The sequence below is a fragment of the Ambystoma mexicanum genome, chromosome 9, assembly GCF_040938575.1.
Source record: "Ambystoma mexicanum isolate Mex_15411 chromosome 9, UKY_AmexF1_1, whole genome shotgun sequence".
NCBI classification, from domain to species: Eukaryota; Metazoa; Chordata; class Amphibia; order Caudata; family Ambystomatidae; genus Ambystoma; species Ambystoma mexicanum.
In genome coordinates this window covers 248,503,625-248,522,383 of record NC_090931.1, presented here as the reverse complement: position 1 = coordinate 248,522,383, position 18,759 = coordinate 248,503,625, and the positions used below count along the sequence as shown (strand labels likewise).

Sequence of the window (18,759 nt, the reverse complement as noted above, 5' to 3'; positions counted from 1 at the left end):
TCTAATTTCGAAGCACAAAAGACATGTTACACTGCCCTTTACTGTGTACCTCTTCCTTTCACAACCCCTCCATGCCCCCTCCTGACCCGTACATACTTGCAGCTGTGCAGCATTAGCAGTGTGGTAAAGACATGTGCTGCTTATGCGGCAAGGAAAAGATCTGCACTGCCATTGCTTTGCTGGAAAGACATGTTGCATACCATTCTACCCACACACATTTGATTCGACCATACTGTCCTGAAGTGGTTCAGATCAACAAACAACCATTCCCTGACCCAAGCCTCAACAAAAAAACTCTATCTTGTAATAGGTTTTATGTTGACCATATTGCATCATGCTGGGATTAAAGCAATCAATTGTGTAATGCCCAACTAACTACTGTCTTGTCCTTACATGTGAAAACACTAAATGTAATAATTTAACATTAAAACAACAAAAACAAATAATGATGATTACAAATTATAAAGTTAAAACAGTGCACAACATTGTTTGTATGCCTGTCTGTTTTCTTATTGTCCACCCTATTTATTCCTCGTGGATTGATGCCCAAATGTGCTTCAATTCTTCTTGCTGGGATCATCTTCAGGGGGATCTGCTTTTGTAAAAGGTACCAGTATCGCCTTATAGCAGCAAACAGAAATCTAATATTTCTGGCAGGGATAGACAAGGTGTTGTTGTTTTGATACCCTTCCTGTCTTCAAAAACTGTGTCCCTCTTATTGTTCATATTGTGGTTCTCATTGTACCTGATTAAACACCAACCGCTCGTTCAGTTGGGCACCAGCAGATTACATTGTCGACCACTGATATGTGGATTCTCTCGAAAGATCCATCCACTCACCTATCATCTTAACATCTTAAATCTCTACTTTGTGCCACTTGGAGCTTTAGTGGCCAACCAAGACATCTAATCATTCAATACCTGGACAACATCCAACTGTATCTTCAGATCATATCATTCAGTGAGTGACAGCAAGTAGCACTGACTGATCCAAGATTGGAAATCTACAGTATACCCAAAACTCAACCAAACAAGAATCAGAATCATTCTTAGCAACAACATGAAGCAAGTGCCAATCTAGACCAAACTTGATGACGTGAACCTAGACTGCTTCACCTCTCACCTCACCAACCTTGCAAAATCACTAGGATTCTACATCAACTTAAACCTCTCTTCAGCACTCGCATCTACATGAATAGCAAACCACATGTAGCCAACTCTTCACCCTCCAGATATTGAAGTCCTACTTCCTGAAGCAAATTTCAGTACAGTTGATTACTCATCTCTGACCTGCATGATAATAGTGCCCTCCTCACAATTGCCCCTGGCACCATGCTTGCCCACTAGAAGAGCATCCTGCATACGGTACGACATTGTTTCATCGCCTGCTGTTACATCGCCAGGCTTTTAAATGTGCACATTACATCGTATGTGCTCATCGAATTTTTTAGGGGGGGTGAGAAAAGGCAAATAAGGGGTTGGGCGGGTGGGCAATAGTAAAAAAAATAAGTGTGGGCGGGGGACCATTCGATGGAATGTGCACGTTTAAAAGCCTGGCGATGTAAAAGCAGGCGATGAAATCACATGGAAACCCTGCATACCTCTCTCCAATGAGTGAGGAAGTACAATAATATCCCATTGACCCTGGGTAACATAGATCAGCTCCCTCTACACACTGTGAGAAACTAAAAGCTGTCTCACCCGCTAGTTCTTGGGGGATCTCTCTCTCTCAGGTGGCCAGGGCACGGCCATTGCCTTTGGATCCAGACTGTGGGGGTGGACCAGTGCGGGAAGAGTTGGGGAGGCGAGGCCAAGCCTCTGGTACTAACCTTGACTCGCAAATTGGAAACACAGAAAAGAAAGAAATAACCGCATGCAGCCGGTCAGTTGGCAAGCGACCTGAGAGACAGGTGTGTGTTGAGAAAGATTGAAGTTGGGAACAATATATCGTAAGTGAAGGCTGCACTGGTGTGGATGAGACGCAGTGAAAGTCAGACTTGTGTCCGAACTTTAAGATAAAGACAGCTGCTGAACTGCAGCGATACTAAGTAACATAGTGGTCTGGCAAAGAGGAGTAGCCCATTTGAAATTCTCTGTGATAGGTACATTGTTTGAATTGTTTGAAATGACAAAAGTAAATGAACTGTAAAAGCGAAAGTGAACGAAATTAACCCAGAGGGAGGGGAAAAGTTGAATAGGAAACTCAGACTCGAAGTGGTCCTGCGGTGGTCTGAACAGTAAGCCCTGCACACTCGGAAGTCTTTGACATTCGAAAAGTGGTCCGAGACCCGTACTATAAAAAAGACTTGGAGATGGGAGCCCCGGCCAATGAACGTTGAACTGTTGTATTTGATGAAAAGTCTGAGCCCGGCAAAGGAGGACCAGTGTTTTGTTGAAAGAGGTCTGAGCCCGACAGAGTGGGACCTGTGTGAACTTTTTGTTTTTTATTTGGAAAGGACTGTAACCAGAGCCTTTAACGTGGCAAGCATCAATCCACGTTACAAACTGTTCCAGTGTTAAAGCCCAAGCCAGAGCATCATCCTGCCTATAGAGACTGCCTTATTCCGTGCTATTTGCATGTGGGGAGGAGAGCTAATCCAGCCACATTTATTCTTTGTCAAACACTGGTTTTACATACATACATACATACTTCCTTCTCACACTTTTTGTACTAGTTGTAGGGCAGGCATTAGGTTTTTATTAGCATAGGCCATTTTATTTGACGGTCACAACTAGGACTGATTTGATTATGATTTGATGGTCGAGACTACTCCCATCCTACCTATAGGGCAATTTAGGAGTTTCTCCAACCCCATTGAACCTTTAATAAAGGTTTTACAAAATGTATCTTTTGTGTCAGTGTCATACTCGTGATACCATGCCTTCCCTACAATACCCAGCAACACTTTTATTAAGAATGTTTTTTTCTTTCTAGCAACTTTGCCTCCATTTCTGTGGACACCCAAACTTTTTACTTTTTGTTTTTGTACTCTGTCCTGACCTTTTCTAGTGCAGGCAAGCCTTCAGCACTGCTTTTTTCTCATTGTTCTGGGGAAACCTATCAATCCTTCAGTCTGTCAGTACTGGGAAACTGATTCCCATTTGTTTTTACATGTTACCTATTTTTTGGGTATCTTTTTATCATTGCACAATGCACTGCTATGGGGTTTCTTTTTATATGGCACTAGACTAAACTCCAAGGGAATCTTTGGTTGCTTTAGATGTGCCTAAGGACAAACTGGTGGCAGCATTTACTTTTTGATAATTAATACTTTACTTTTTGTTAACCTTACCACATTTGGCTACTAATAGTGGCTAGTGTCCCAACATGGCGGTGCCACAAGGTCTTTCATTTGTTCCTTGGCCATCTTGTCCTGTTACCTTCTTCCTGCCTTGCCAGGTCAGGAAATTCCTTTTATGGTCATGCCTGTGAAACCCAGAGAGAGAGAGAGAGAGAGAGATACATACATACATAGAGTTGGCTGAGTTTCTTTATAAGAAGAGTCTTGCCGCCATTCCCCAAAGATCCTGAAAGATGCTTGAGGAGCCAAGTATCCTGCCCAGCGGTAACAGCGTCAGTAGACCGATGGACCCGTCCGGAGAAGGCCTAGTAACCAACTTTTGCTGTTGTCCTGTCTGGCTGTTTATATTTAAAAGTCCTTTAGTGGAGCTTCGACCCTTGGAGTGGTTGGACCAACCATTCCCGAAGTCTGCCCGGGTCCTCGCGTCTTGGAGCCCTCAGAAGTGTTCCTGGACCATCCAGTGGACTGTCCAGCTCTAAGTTGGGCTACTACGATGGAGGCGTCGTCATACCGAGTTTCGGCCTGAGGCACTAGGGGTTTTCAGCTTGTTGAACAAGAGTCCCTTCAGTGAACATTCATCCTTCCACCATCGACAGGACCCGAGATATAAGGTTGAACGTGACACCTGTGTCCCCTGCTTTCAACATGCAACAGTGGCAATCATAGAAACCTGTTTTCCACTGTCTGGTCATGTGCCTAGAGGAGGCCGGCCTGCATCTGTTTGAATTGCATTCATCAACAGGAACAGGTTGCGCCAGCTTCTGAATCTTACCGGGACATCTCTCGCACCCACCTACTCCTGAGCTCTGGCGACCAGAACCAACAGTATGGAAACAGACCTCTGACAACTCCAACGATCTTCCAAATCTGAGGAGAAACCGGAGTACGGTGTGGGTTACAGCAATACTTGCCTGAACCGCTATCTCTCCACCTGTAAAGGTTTTGATTATGTCATGATCTCTGCTTCCAAAAGATCAGGACTTGCCCGACTCCCTTGGAAGCAGACCCATAACCCCGGTTCCGAGTGCCAGCCAGTCCCAATTGGGACCTTTTGGACCCTGTCCTGGCGCCAGTGGCACCAGGCTCATAAAGATGCCCAGTCCCAGCGCTGGAAGCGCCGGGCTCATAATGCTTGGGTGGACTTACCTGCAGCAGACCATGCTGCTTACTTACCTGCCAGTTGAACCCCTGATCCTCTTCTGTTTGGGACTACTTTTCCTGTTGGGTGGGGCAGGAGCCACTCCCTAGGTTCAGAACACTGGAACTCTTCTGGAAAGCAGGAACTCTTTTCTTACCTAGGCGTGGCTGTGGAAGGAGACACCTAAGCACTACAGGAGGCTATTTAAACCACACCCGATGGATGAATCTTGCTTTGTGTTATTCTGCATTCTCTGCAGCAGAACGCTCATCGGGTCTTCTGCTTCTGATCCTGGGCCTAAGGGAACAAAGGCTTACCATCCTGGAATCCAGTCTTCAGCAGCACCTGTAAAGACAAAGAAAGAACAGGTTAGCACTACGGTCTTCAGTGGCAGCGCATCTCTTACCTGGTCCATCGGCTGTCCCCAACGCCTCGCGCTGCATTCCGGCATCTGAAAGACAAAGGCTTACCTACTCTTCGCATGCTCCGGAGGTCTTCGCACTGCATTCCGGCATCTGAAAGACAAAAGCTTACCAGCTCTTTGCACGCTCCGGAGGCCTTCGGCGCTGCATCCCACATCTGAAAGACAAAAGAAGGTGCGTTTAAAGACATTGGGCAACTTTATTACTCACGTGCCATTACTCCTTCCCACGCCGAATCCAGTGGGTATTCCAGCACCCTTCAGCTTCTCTAAAGCTCCGAACTTGTACCTGCAAGATAAAAGGGACAGTTAGTGCGCATCGTGAAGCAGGCTACAAGCGCTTACTTACGTGCTTCCAGGCGCTTCTATTCCTCACGCGGGTTCGATCCTCAACTCTCATCAGCCCGCCATCCGCCATCGCCGGAACCCTGCAAAACAAGAGATATCATTACAAAAGACTTTTAAGACATTTGAAGTGCCCAGAACTTACCGTTCGTGCAGTTAACGACGGACAGCAGTCCTCTGAGGTCAAGAGGCCTGCACCCTTATCCAGTGAAGAAACTGGTTACGGCACCCTGCCCCGAGGCAGGTGGAGAGCTCGGCGTTCACTTACCTAAGACATCTTACTCTTCAAGTCAGACATACAGTGCACAGAGGTCCAGCCCAAAGAGCCAACCTTGTGTTAGACATCACCTTTGAAGATACGGCATTCACCCAGTCAAGACCGGCGCCTCTGCGGGAATCAGGTGAGCGTTACAGATTACTTGAGTTTTACAATAGTTTGGCTTTGGCAAAACGTGTTGCTGAAAGCCCTCCAAAAACTGGGAACAGTTTTATTCGCTAGAATACATCCTACTCTGACTTTTGGAACCATTTTCCCATCCAAAAAACCCTACTCCCTATGTTTTACCAGCTCCCAAAACTTCTGGAAACTTTTAACTTTTTGGGCAGAAGGCTCCAGTCAACTTAGGGGTTGGACATTTAAGTTAGGGTTGTATTGTTGTGGTCTGCCATTGCAAATAATAACCACTGCCTTCTCTTTCAGTATTGTGGGGTGGGGAGATTGTGATTATATTACACTTGCTACAGGGACTGTATATATGTTTCGAGGGCATTGTGTCCTCCGACGTATTCCACATCTATGACAGGTAATCACCACATAAGTGCTGCTTCGGAAAATGTTTCGGCTCCTGCGTCGATATGCTGTCCTCGAGGGCCATCCATCGAGCTGATGTCACCGGATGTTATAAGTAGGACGCACGATACCCGTAGCCTCAGTTGCGTTTTTTCCACAAACGTGTTCGCTTCGGAATCTCGGCGTGCCTCGGTTCTTCTCCTGATTGAATCGGTTCTTCGTACTTGGTTTTTGTGAATAATCATGTCTTCATCTTCTTCTACCCCGTGGTTGGGCCTCAAGAAGTGTCGGGACTGCGGTTCCAAGATGTCGCTTATGGACCCGCACGATGTCTGCCTCTGACTGTGACGATGACCAGTCTTTGACGTCGAAGGCCTTGTGGGAGCGGAAGAAGAAGCTATCTGTAGGTAGGGTTTCCAAACCCCGAAAGTCGAAATCCGCTGGGCTTTCGACCGATGACTCACCGTGTCGGCGTAAATCCAGGGCTTCTCGGTCCCGGAGTGGTTCCCGCCATTCCTCTGCCTCTTCTAGGCACTCGCGGAAGCGCCGTCACCGGTCGCCTTCCCCGTCCTTGTCCCTAGAAGCATTCCTCCCTGCGGAATGGGACGCATTTTGTAAAGAGATGGCGATTTTCGAATCGCAGGGCTCCGTTCCGTCCGCGCCTTCGAGAAAAGCCGGCAGGGAACACGCTAGGGCCACCGCTCGCACGCCTTCGGGCTCAGGCGGTCGGCGCGATCATTGGTAGCCGTTGAGGTCCCGATCGGACAAGGTAGATCGCTCTAGCCATGCCCGCTCTAGCCATGCCCGCTCCAGGTCCCGGTCCTCAATGCCCTCGAGACCGTCAGACCCTGTGAGGTCTTCTAAGAAGACGTCGACGCCATCGGCACCATGTTCGTCGAGGGACTCTCTCGAGGCTCGGCCTCTGAGGAAGCCATCGGCGCTGAGGCCGTCCAAGGACACGCTCAGGGCTTTGGCCTCGAAGCCGTTGTCTAAGCCGTCGGCGCTTCGCTCTGCGTCAACGCCGATTCAGTCGACGCCCTCAGCGCCTTTTGAGGAGGCTTTATCGGAGGTACCCCGGAGACCGGTTTATACACCGAGGAAGGTCCTGAATAAGTCGGTGAGGTCTGTGTTTGAGCCTTTTTCTGTGACCTCATCCGAGGATTTGTTCCAGCCTCTGGATTATATCTCTGAGGTGGATGAAGGTCGGATGTGGAAGGTTTGGTTCCTCAGGAGGTTCTTAATGAACTGTTGTCTGGTCATAACCAGTTGGAAGACCTGCGTCAATCTTTGCATGACACTAGTGGTCTGAACACATCCCCGAAGGTTGAATTTGGCAGGCCTGAGCCTGGTACTCACGCCAAATCTTCATACAGGTGTCTCATGTCGAGGGTGATGGAGTATTTGGGGTGGTCTGCTCCACCCGTGGATTTTCTGCAGGATGACCTATGACAGATATCTTGGACCAAGGTCCACCCACTGACCCGGTGCTGCCATTTCATATGGCGTTACAAAGAAGGGTGGCGGCGGCTTGGACTGCTCCGGAGAGTCTCCCTGCAGTGAATAAGTAGTTGCCGAAAAAATACCATCCAGCCAGTGGCGACCCCAGCTACTTGTCTTTGCACCCCACTCCGGAGAGTTTGGTGGTGCAGGCAGCTACGGCCCCAGCAAAGCAGGTGTCGTACTCTACCATCCCTCCTGATAGGGACGACAAGCGATTCGACGGTTGGCCAAAGAAAGTGTTTTCATCTGGGGGTATGGCTTTAAAGGCAGCCAACTCCATTTGTGCCTTAGCAAGATTCACTCACACTCTGTGGAATTGTGTATCTTTGGCGGCTGAACATATTCCCGAAGGGGAGGAACGGGATGGTTTTCTTGCCCTCGTTCAGGATGGCAAGGAGGCCATGTGTGAATCCATTCAGTCGGGTTTTGGACGTGGCAGACGGTCCATTGCAGCAAGCACGATGATGCGCAGGTTTGCGTGGTTGTGGAAGTCGGGGTTTGCTCCTGATGTACAGACCCGGCTTCTCAACATGCCCTTTGATGGTGACCATCTTTTTGGCAGGAAGGTAGACGAGAGCCTTGAGAGGTTGCAGACCTCCAAAGCTGCAGCGAAGTCGTTGAGCGCTGCAGTTCGTCAACCTCCGCCTTTTCGTCCTAGCGGAAAGCAATGGAGAGGAGGTTCCTTTCGATACTACTCGACCTTTGGTAGATCGAGGGGAGCTGCCAGTCAAAGGGACCAAAGTAGATGTACCAGAGGTGGAAAACAAGGTACTCGAGGTGCCAAAGCCGCTCGGGCAGTTGCCTCTTTGCCCTCAGGCACTGCTGCAGCAGCTTCAGCTCAGTCATGAAGCCATCTCCCATGGTTCGCCGGTTGGGGGACGGCTGGTGCAGCATCTTGTAGAATAGCGTGCCATTACTTCAGATGTGTGGGTTCTGGAGATCATAGCCCACGGCCACTGTTTTCCTTTCCGGCAGAGGCCTCACGACAATCCACCAGGAAATCTCTCTTTGAAGAGTCCGGATCTGCTCCCTGCGCAGGAAATCAAATCCCTGCTGGAGAAAGGCGCCATAGAACTGGTGCCTGTCGCGGAGAGGAACAAGGGATGGTATTCCCATATTTTTTGATCCCGAATAAAGACGGGGGATTGAGACCCATCATGGACTTGCGTGGTTTGAACAAGCTCCTCGGGAAGGACAAGTTCAAGATGGTTACTCTTTCTCAGGTCCTCCAGGCCCTTCAACTTCAGGACTGGTTGGTGTCTCTCGACCTCAAGGATGCTTACTTTCATGTGCCGATTCATCCCAAGGACAAGAGGTACCTGAGGTTCGCGGTTGGCGACTCGCATTTTCAGTTTCGGGTCCTGCCGTTCGGATTGACCTCCACCCCGGGGGTCTTCACTAAGTTCATGGTGGTGGTGGCAGCGTTTCTCAGGAAAGGGGGAATTCACGTCTACCCCTACCTGGATGATTGGTTGATCAGGGCGCACTCTCCCGAGCAGGTCCTGGATCATCTGTCAGTCACCTGCCACTCCCTTCACAAGCTGGGCTTCTCCCTCAACTTAAATAAGTCATACTTGACACCTACCCAGCGGCTCCAGTACATCGGAGTAGTGCTCGACACATCTCTGGGGCAGTGTTCGCCTCCCCAGGTGAAGGCTCATCACATTCTGCAGATGGTGGACAAGTTTCAATGTGCCCAGAGACTCCCCACCTTCGAGTTATTGAGGTTGCTCAACCTCATGGCATCCTGCATTCTTCTGGTGCCAGAGGCCAGGCAGTGGATGAGATCTCTGCAGTGGGCTCTCAAGATGCAGTGGTCGCAAGCCTCTGGCAGGATGTTGGTTCCCGTTCAGGTGCCACCCTCGGTCTCCCAGGATCTTCTGTGGTGGGCCGTCGAAGGCGATCTGATGAAGGGGGCTCCATTTTGGCTACCCTGGCCGGAGGTGACGTTCGTGACGGACGAATCCCTCACGGGATGGGGAGATCATCCCAACGAGTTGACAGTCAGCGGTTGTTGGTCTCTGTCGGAGTCCAAACTCCATATCAATCTGTTGGGGCTGCGGGCCGTCAGGCTAGCCCTGAAGGCTTTTCTGCCATCTATGTGGGCGAAGACTGTCCTGATTCTGATGGACAATACAGTGGCCATGCACTACCTCAACAAAAAGGGGGGGGGGGCAGGGTCTCTCCCTCTGTGAAGAGAGGTGATGCAGATCTGGTTCTAGGCCATCCAGCAGGAAGTTTCAATATCAGCAGTTCATCTGGCCGGAGACGAAAACGAGGCGGTGGACACTCTGAGCAGGCAGAGCACGGTCTCTCACGAGTGGGAGCTGGCTCAGGAGGTTCTCCTGGAGATCTTCACCTTTGGGGGACCCCACAAGTGGATCTCTTCACGACCAGTGTCAATCGGAAGTGCGAAAGTTTCTGCTCGTGGGAATTTCCTCAAAGAGGAGCCTTAGGGGACACATTCGTAGTGGAATGGTCATTCCCACTGCTGTACGCGTTTCCGCCAGTCCCCGTCATTCCGCAAGTGCTGCGGAGGTTCGGTTCCCGAATGATCCTCATTGCTCCGGCATGGGCCAGGAGAGCGTGGTACCCGGACCTTCTCGACATGTCCATCTGCCCTTCATGCCGTCTTCCCTACCGAGACGATCTGCTCTCACGGGAGGGTGGTCAGGTTCTCCATCCAGAGGTCAGGTCTTTCAACCTTCATGCTTGGTTTCTGGAAGGTTGAGGTATAAGGATTGGGACCTCCCTGAAGACGTGATGGAGGTGTTGCTTTCGACCAGAAGGCCCGCAACAAAGTCCCTGTACCATTGCCGTTGGAGAAAGTTCTGTGACTGTTGCAGGGTAAATTATGTGGATCCTTTTTCATGTGCCATTCCTGTGGTTCTGTGTTTTTTGCTTTCGTTAGCCCACAAGGGCCTGCAGGTGGGGGTACCATTAAGGGTTACCTGGCGGTGCTGTCCATATTTAAGCGCTCGTCTGAGGAGTGTTCTTATTTTAAGATTCCTTTGATTTCTCAGTTTCTGAAAGGGCTAACCTTTCCAGGTGCCTGGTTGGGATTTGAACTCAGTTCTGAAATTCCTAATGGGAGCTCTGTTTGAGCCCTTACATGCTTGTCCTTTGAGACTGTTGACCTTTAAAACTGTATATTCGGCTGCGGTTACTTCTGCTCGCAGAGTGAGTGAGTTGCAGGCACTATCCGCCAAGCCACCTTTCAGGGTGTTCCATAAGGACAGGGTTGTCCTTAGGGTTCGTCCTTCTTTTATTCCGATGGTTGTGTCGGACTTTCATTTGAGCCAGGTGGTCATTCTTCCGGCGTTCTATCCTTCTCTGCATCCTGGTAAGGAAGAGGAGAGGCTCCATAGGTTAGATCCTAGGAGAGCTTTAAGTTTCTACATCTCACGGATGTCCACGGATCAGAGTGGACGATCAGCTCTTTGTAGGATACGCTGGAAGGCGTTTGGGTCAAGCTGTTAGTAAGCAGACCTTGTCCAGATGGATTATCTTGACAATCTCTGAATGCTACCATCTGGCGGGTAAGGACCCTCCGGTAGGCTTACGGGCCCATTCTACTAGGGGTGTGGCTGCCTCCACTGCTCTGCAGAGGGGTGTTCCCATTCGTAAAATCTGTGAAGCAGCCACATGGGCCTCTGTCTATACTTTTGTAAAACACTACTCCCTGGATTCTATCCATGGCCAGGATTTGGCCGTTGGCATGGCGGTCCTATATTCTGCAATTTCATTGGGCATTCTAAAATTCTAAATTCTTTTCCCACCTCCATACGTTGGTACTGCTTTAGGAGTCTGTCATAGATGTGGAATATGTCGGAGGACGCAATCCCTTCGAAGAACAAGTTACGTTCTTACCTGGTGACGTTCTTTCGATTGGATGTTCCTCCGACGTATTCCACAACGCACCCTCCCAGCCTGCCCCTCTACAGAATTTCTTATGCGATTGCAGCTTACGTTTCCTCAAAGCTTTCTGTAGTCATACTGGCAGAAGATTGATGCCACACGTTCTGAGAAAAAACTACAACTGAGGCTGCCGGCGTCGTGCGTCCTACTTATAACATCTGGTGACGTCGGCTCGACGGAGGCCCTCGAGGACAGCGTATCGACGTCATCGATGCAGGATGCAGACGCTGAAAATGTTTCCGAAGCATCACAGCTGTGGTGATTACCTGTCATAGATGTGGAATACGTATGAGGAACATCCCATCGAAAGAACGTTACCAGGTAAGAAAGTAGCTTGTTCATTGCATTGTGTTGTGTGGGAGTATTACTTGCCTATAGTCCTTGTTATTGCGTTTGCATGGCCATAAATAAATATAGTATTTTTATAACTATCTGTAATCCTTGATTACCTACCTTGTGGACTCCTTTACCAGGCTCACATTTCCTGAGACTTCGCCTTGACCACTCTCCATGCTTCTTTAATTGGTCTGGCTACAGCTCCCAGAGTGTTCCCTGTTCACTAACTAGGTTGGTCTCCTACTCATCTGTCCATCCGGTCAGAGTGGAGAAATCCAGAATAGCAACTTTTATGGCGGCCTACATCACCTACATGGAACTAATCACGAGTGCCCCTACTTACCTTGCCCACATAAGTATCACCTCTAGCAGTATATTCAAAACCAATGCTGAAGCCTACATCACCAGATTTCAAACTAAGAACTGCAAAAAGGCAAATACCAAGAAGTAAGCCTGCTCAACTGCACACTGATAAAAGGAACAATATTCCACCTGATACCAGACGGCCCCCCTCTCTCCTACAGCTTAGAAAGGTTCTGAAGACGTAAGACCAATAATCTGCAGAACTTCCCTGACCCAGACTGTGGGTCCACCGTTCGCTGCCTAACCTAAATGCCTTCCCTGTAATACTCTATACCCCTGTTCCCCATATCCTTCTTAGTGTGCCCTTAATGTTCTATCCTTCCAATTGCATCCATATTTCTGTATCGCAGGTTCATGGTCGCAATGCACTTCAATTGGGACAATTGTACAGTTTATTTTCCAGTAAAATAAAGAGCATTTATTGCTATATGAAACCCTAAACATAAATACATGCACTTTGCCCCTTTGCCCTTGAAGTTCTAGTTATTCACACTGCTGTGATCACGTGTCTGCGGTTCTGTTGATCTGTTAATCAGCAGGAGGGTTTGGCCTCCACCACTTGGCAGTATGGTCTTTGTGCATCTTACTTTGAGCTACCGCAAGCTGCAAGACAACCTATTTAGTTATAGTATTTTGTTTTTTCCCAGGTCAACTTTCCTTCTTTTAAGACTTGCCTAAGTCTTGTCCTCAAGTTGAACCATGCCATGCTTATTTAGCAGCACTTGGAATTTATTCCAACTGCGTATTTCTCCTTTGTTATCCAATTGTTATAATACTTTTACAGAATTATCCATGTTATTCCACCTATGAAATCCCAACATCTGTCAGGTAACTTGAATGTTGTTCTTTCAGTTTAAGCTCACAAGTCCTTTAAACCATTATTAACTAATTTATGCCTGGTTACTTATAGTGGGTGCTCTTGTAGAGGGCATGTCGACATACCCCAGGTACTTTCGCCCTCTGAACATTACATTGTTTTCAGAAAAAACAAGGTTCTATTCCGCACCTTTTTCTAGCTTAAGTTCTGTTGGATCTCGTGGTTAACATAGAATTGTAGCACTCTGCTTTTTTTCGACAAGTCGTTCTCTGATGGCGTAAAGGTTTGTAACTACCTTTGATGCCCGTTCAATCCTTGCAGTTCTATCTTGAGTGACAAAGTCATTTCTCTCCTCTGACAGGTTACTCAGATACTCAAATGGGGACACCTAGGAATCCAATGACTGGCCGATTTATTGCATGTAATTTGGAGAGTATTCCTCCTGCAAAGGAATAGACTCCCATTCTGTTAGGGCAAAGGTGCTATAAGTGCTTTTCAGAAGCCAGTGACATTTTGCAAAGATTTGAAGGCAGCTACATGGGCCTCCCTCCTAACCTATTGTAAATACTATTTCCTGGACTTGAGCTCCAAGAGAAATGCTCACTTTGGTCAAACTATCCTTAATAAGTGTTTGGCTAGAATATGGCTTTCAGATCCAACCTCCTACTTTCTTTTTGGGATTTATAGTCCTTTACAAGTGGGAGGGGCAGGGGGCGGGGAGATGGACAGGTGGGAGGCATAAATAATACTATAGTGACTACTGTACTCCTACTCAATAGAGCCTTTCACCAATACAAACCTCTTTCCTCCCCCTCTAAACTCAGCTGTCACTCAAGCTGCTGTCTAGATGTATGGAAAACAATTTGTAGGTTGCAGGTAGACGAGGAGTCTGGCACGGGCAGTGGCTCGCATTAATACTGCCTTCGCTTTTTGGAGAAAAAAATGGTTTTGTCTGTGTACGATTCTGTCTCATTTTTGCAACGATGGATGTCCCCCAAGTATGAAAACAGACTATAGAATAGCAGTACAGTAGTCTCCACAGTGAGTAACTTACACTTTTGATCTTGACCACCTTTTTTCTGTAGTTTTCCCGAAGTGACCAGCAATTTTGCCTCTTTGCTCCTTAGGGTATGATTGTAAGCCTGTTCCCTATTGATGTCATTGGGCAGCTGATAAGTCTCATCCACATGGCGCTGCTCTACTCTCTCTACTGCTTCGAGTATCGTTGGTTTAATAAAGGTGAGCAAAATAAAAATGCAGGTACGACTAATGCAACCCACATCAAACAGTTGACAGGCATTTGCTGGGTAGCTAAAGAATAACGTTCTAGTATTCCTCTAAATAAGGACCATAATGTTGATAATTGCCCACAACCACAAAGTTTCTGTTTGAAATGTCTTCTAGTTAATATTCACTAAAGAGAAAGTTAACCTGTTTTGTTCAAAGGCTTTAAAAGGAAAAGTATCCTCTTTTTTCCTCTGAAATCGTGGGAATGCATACCTTGAATGGGAACAAAAGACTTTAACTAACTCTACAACACTTTGACCATGATCGTTCTCGCCTTTCTGGTCTTTTTGAATTAATTACAAAATGAGATATTTTTATCTTGGCATTACGGATCAACACATTTCTGCATACATGTTATTTGGCTCCATTAATTTCATCTCCATCCTCGTTAGTACTGGTGTTTAGGTGGGACTGGTGTGAATGATGTTTGCACAATTGGAAGCATCTGAAGGCATGTTTGCTTAAGGCTGTCTTTTGAGAAGAAGTCCTTGGGAGTCGTGTCTAGTTTCAGAGAATTCCCATTTGTAAATTCGGTATTGGTATTGAACAGTTTTTTAAAGCACATTTCACTCTTTAATATTTTCCTGCATACCATTGTTATTATATTTACTTGCCCATTTCATATTGTATATACTCTTTGAACTTGCATTTGAACCATGAAACACTGAATAGTTGAGAATTTTTCCTCTGGCACCTTGACCTCATACTTTTATTATTAATTTAATGGAGGATAAAAACTTCACATTAAAACCAAAACGCACACACCAGAATTGAAAGGTTCTTTACAGTGTTTTTTACAGATCTACCCTATTAATATGTTAAGCAAGAAAAGGGCACTTTGTTTCTTCCAAAATTCAAATTATTTTACAATTGAAGATGTTCCAACAAATGATATTAGACTTCACACAGAGAAACAAGCTTGAAGTTAGGGAAAGTACAAATGGGAGACAAATAAAAAAAGGACGTAGACCAGACTAAATAATAGACACACAAGACACACATAATGCTCCCTATATTCCTTACATCTATTATTCATATATTCTGTTATAGGTCTTTAAATATCTTCACATCTATTCCCTTTCACCTACTTAAGTACAAGGCCCTCTCAGGTGGTAATAATTTGCTCCTTTCAAGCAACCATTACGTAGTTGATAAATTACTAGTGCAGGAATTTGGCCAGACTTTCCTGTATCTGGCAATAATTCTCACCGGGACTCCGCTCCGGAAACCCCAAAGCCCATGTCCCAATGAACACTGCAGTAGTCAGTGTGCTTGGGGCTCTTTTAATCCATGCCACAGCTGGGATTCAAACCCAAGTCATTGGAATCAGGGGCAGACACTTGTCGACTATAACTTGCAAAGTTGTGATCATGATGCCTGTGAAAGAGCTAATTACAACTCTACTCTGCCGGAAATGTTGAAATACAGCTTCTTGGGGTTAAAAGGTGTGAACCTTTTATACTTTGTAAGAAACATTGTAGGAAATGCTCATCTCCTGTGTTATTTTGCTTGTGTTCATTTTGAGACAGCAATACAAGTATGGGGGGCCAACAATCCCTTCCCTCGTCACTGGTGGGAATCCCAAAGAAAATTATTTCCAGCACTGTGAATAACTAAAGCCTTGTGACATTTGTCAGCAAACCCCTCTAACAATGCAAAAAAAGACATCTATCAGAATTAGAATAGTCTGGGCCACTATAAAAATGACAAGTTATTAATGTTTACATATGTAAAGTTGCCAAAACAAATGATGTAATGAGCTAGCAAAATAGACAGTGGGTACAAGGGAGGTTGGCTGTAAATGCAAAAGGATTTTTTTTTCACTTTGGACACACAGTGATAGGCCTCACATTGGATATTAAATATGGAGGTGGAACTCCAATAGTTGTAAGACTTGTACATGAGAGAGGAGTTTTTGATGGAACAATGTGGTTAGAGTTTGCTTCTGCAGCCTGAGACAACCCTGTTATACAATGAGACTAATATTTGACCATATGCACATTCACTGAAATTCACATTGTGATGCTAATATTTATAGAAACCAGATGGAAATGTTGGATGGCTAGTAAACTTTAGGATGTTAGAGGATGACTTTGGTGTTAGACATGAGGGGAAGGTTTGATACTTATGATTATGGCTTGTTGTGGAGGAGTGTTTGATTTCAAACGGGGGCATGTATCCGATCTTGGAATTCTAAAAAGCTTTGCCTTGGGACTGTTGTGGCCAATATAGTTCTTCAACTGGTTGAAGTGGCAATCATCAGTACCTACACCCGCAGCCAGTTCTAAAAGAGCTGAGATTCATGAGTGGCCACAATTTCTTGCACACATTGCAAGTGTGCCTTGTTTATATCTCCTGCATGTACCAACTGAAGCTGCTTTGCAAATTTCTCCCACTTGCTTTCCAAACCAGAACAGCAGCTGTGAACACATTCATCTCTTCGAACCTAGACTATGACAACAGCCTTTGCTTGGGCCTCTGGAATGGATGCCTCTAGTGTTCAAAATATTCTAGTTGGGCATCAAGCCCCATCTGTCCCCTTTAGTTATCTGATTCTAAAAGAATTATATTTAAAGCAGCCTAAATGGTCCCTAAATCCCTTTAAAGATTGGGCCCTGAATTCCAGAACCCCGAATTGTCAATCCACAATTTGACAAACTGTTATGCTCATCTGATACCAGATGACACAGCATCCATAAAATCAGGAAAGCACCACAAAGATGCAGAGCTTTCACTTGTTTTGTCAAAATCTCAGAACTCCTGTGTTGGGAACGATTTTCTTTTTGCTGCTTTCCCTCCTTAGATATCTACGGTACCCACACAAATGTTGCTGTTGCTTTGGAACTGTTGGAGGAAAGCAAAGCCCTTTTACTTCACTTGCCTTGCTAGGCTCATCTGTTTTGAGGGCCCACTGGCCTGTCCATAGGGCTATCCGAGCAGAAGAACTTTGTTCTCCATTGTGAAATTCTCTGTTTATTTTACACTGCACTCTTCACCTTACACTGAGGTGTGGTAATGATACTTTGTGTCCCTATACCTTTGTGGTTACTTGGATGATGTGTCGAAGACCAACTGATAGCAGTGGATATTTTTCTATCATGTTTCTTTTAATTGTCTTGTGCACTTTTTCCACTTCATAACAAAACAAGAGGTGATGGCTGGAAGGTTTATAATTCAGCAATATAACCCGAGCAAGGGGGGATTACCTGTCAGACTTCTAATTTATGCCCCAGGGTATTACCTGAACAGTAATCACCTGCGAGGATTATACTGCTGTTGGTACCCTGGCACGTTGTACTAATAGGGTACTACTAGGGTTTTCAAAAGTTAAAAAACGGCATGTTTGCCGTTTCTCAACTACAAAACAAGATGGCCGCCATGGATCGGGGAGAAGAGAACTACATGTAGTCCTTTCTCCCTTTCCATGGTGGCAGTTTCCGGTGAAGGAGATGTGCCGGGAACACCGAGTGTTCCTGGCGCCGGCGAGGGATGGAGGAGCTCAAGGTGTTTGGGGTTGTGGGGATTGGGGAAAGGGTCATGGGGGTGCGGAATGCTCACTTACCTGATTTCCTGGTGAGGGAAGATCGCGGCAAACAGCTCCGAGGAGGCTCGGAGCGGGGGTTTTAATGTCTGGTAAAGCCCACGTTCTGATCATCTGGATTGGCTGGGAGGCCGCCACACCCCCCTTGCCATGTACTAATTAATCTTAACCTCTGGCATTGCTCTGGGCAACTCTCCAGACCATCGTTTTTCACCTTCCAAGCCATTACAAAAGGAGAAAGACAGCTTAATACCCTTTAGTGTACCATATAATCTAAAATGACTGTGCCAGGAGATTTTTGCCTGTCTTGTCCATCTTGTATTTTGTCCTTCCTGCCTTCCCCGGATTCACCATATATCGTAAGCCCTTTGCCAGAGAAAAGTCTAGCTTTCCAGGCAAAGTGGTGGTGTGTGCTTGTGGCTGGATATGGGTGCTGTGACTGTCTGGTCCCAGTCCACATCCATGCCAAAGTGTGTCTGTTGTTGGACAGATGTGGTGGCCGAAGGCTCTCCATTATTGGGCAGCTTCTGCCAGTTTGAAAGGTGCAGTTACTTACCATTGGTAGGTCTGGGGGCGACTCAAGCTTGAATCCTGGATAAAAGGAGGTATTTTGCAACCATCCATCAGCTCGTTGTTGAAGCAAGGACTCCTATAAAGAGGAGCATCCTACCGAAGAACTGGAACTCGTAGTTGCAGCCAACCTGCATTGTCTTCTTCAACCATCCTAATGAAGCCCTGCTCCTTTTCTCATCTCCAGATGGCCCTGATCGGTGCTTTGACCCCTGGCCTGGAGGTTACAATTAGTCTTGACCTCCTGCTTGAAGATCCTGCCCTTGGAAGCCTTCAGAAGTGTCCTGGAACTATCCTGTGGTCAGACCAGCCTCGTTGGCTATGTTGCTGCATTGGTTGCCGTCCTGAGTTCAGACTTGGGACTCTGCAGACCCTCGATTATAAAACAAGAGGCTTCCCCCTGCATTTGTAGCTCTCCAGTACAAAGAGCA

The 18,759-nt window shown here is 46.7% G+C and overlaps 1 protein-coding gene across 1 annotated transcript in view; it reads left to right on the top strand.

Moving 5' to 3' along the window:
* Nucleotides 1-18,759, top strand: part of EI24 (EI24 autophagy associated transmembrane protein) — a 512,064-nt gene that overhangs the window by 140,256 nt on the left and 353,049 nt on the right. Inside the window, exon 8 of the mRNA XM_069614548.1 lies at nt 14,058-14,169. Coding sequence (XP_069470649.1) covers nt 14,058-14,169 — 112 coding nt within the window. The remainder of the gene's footprint in view (nt 1-14,057; nt 14,170-18,759) is intronic.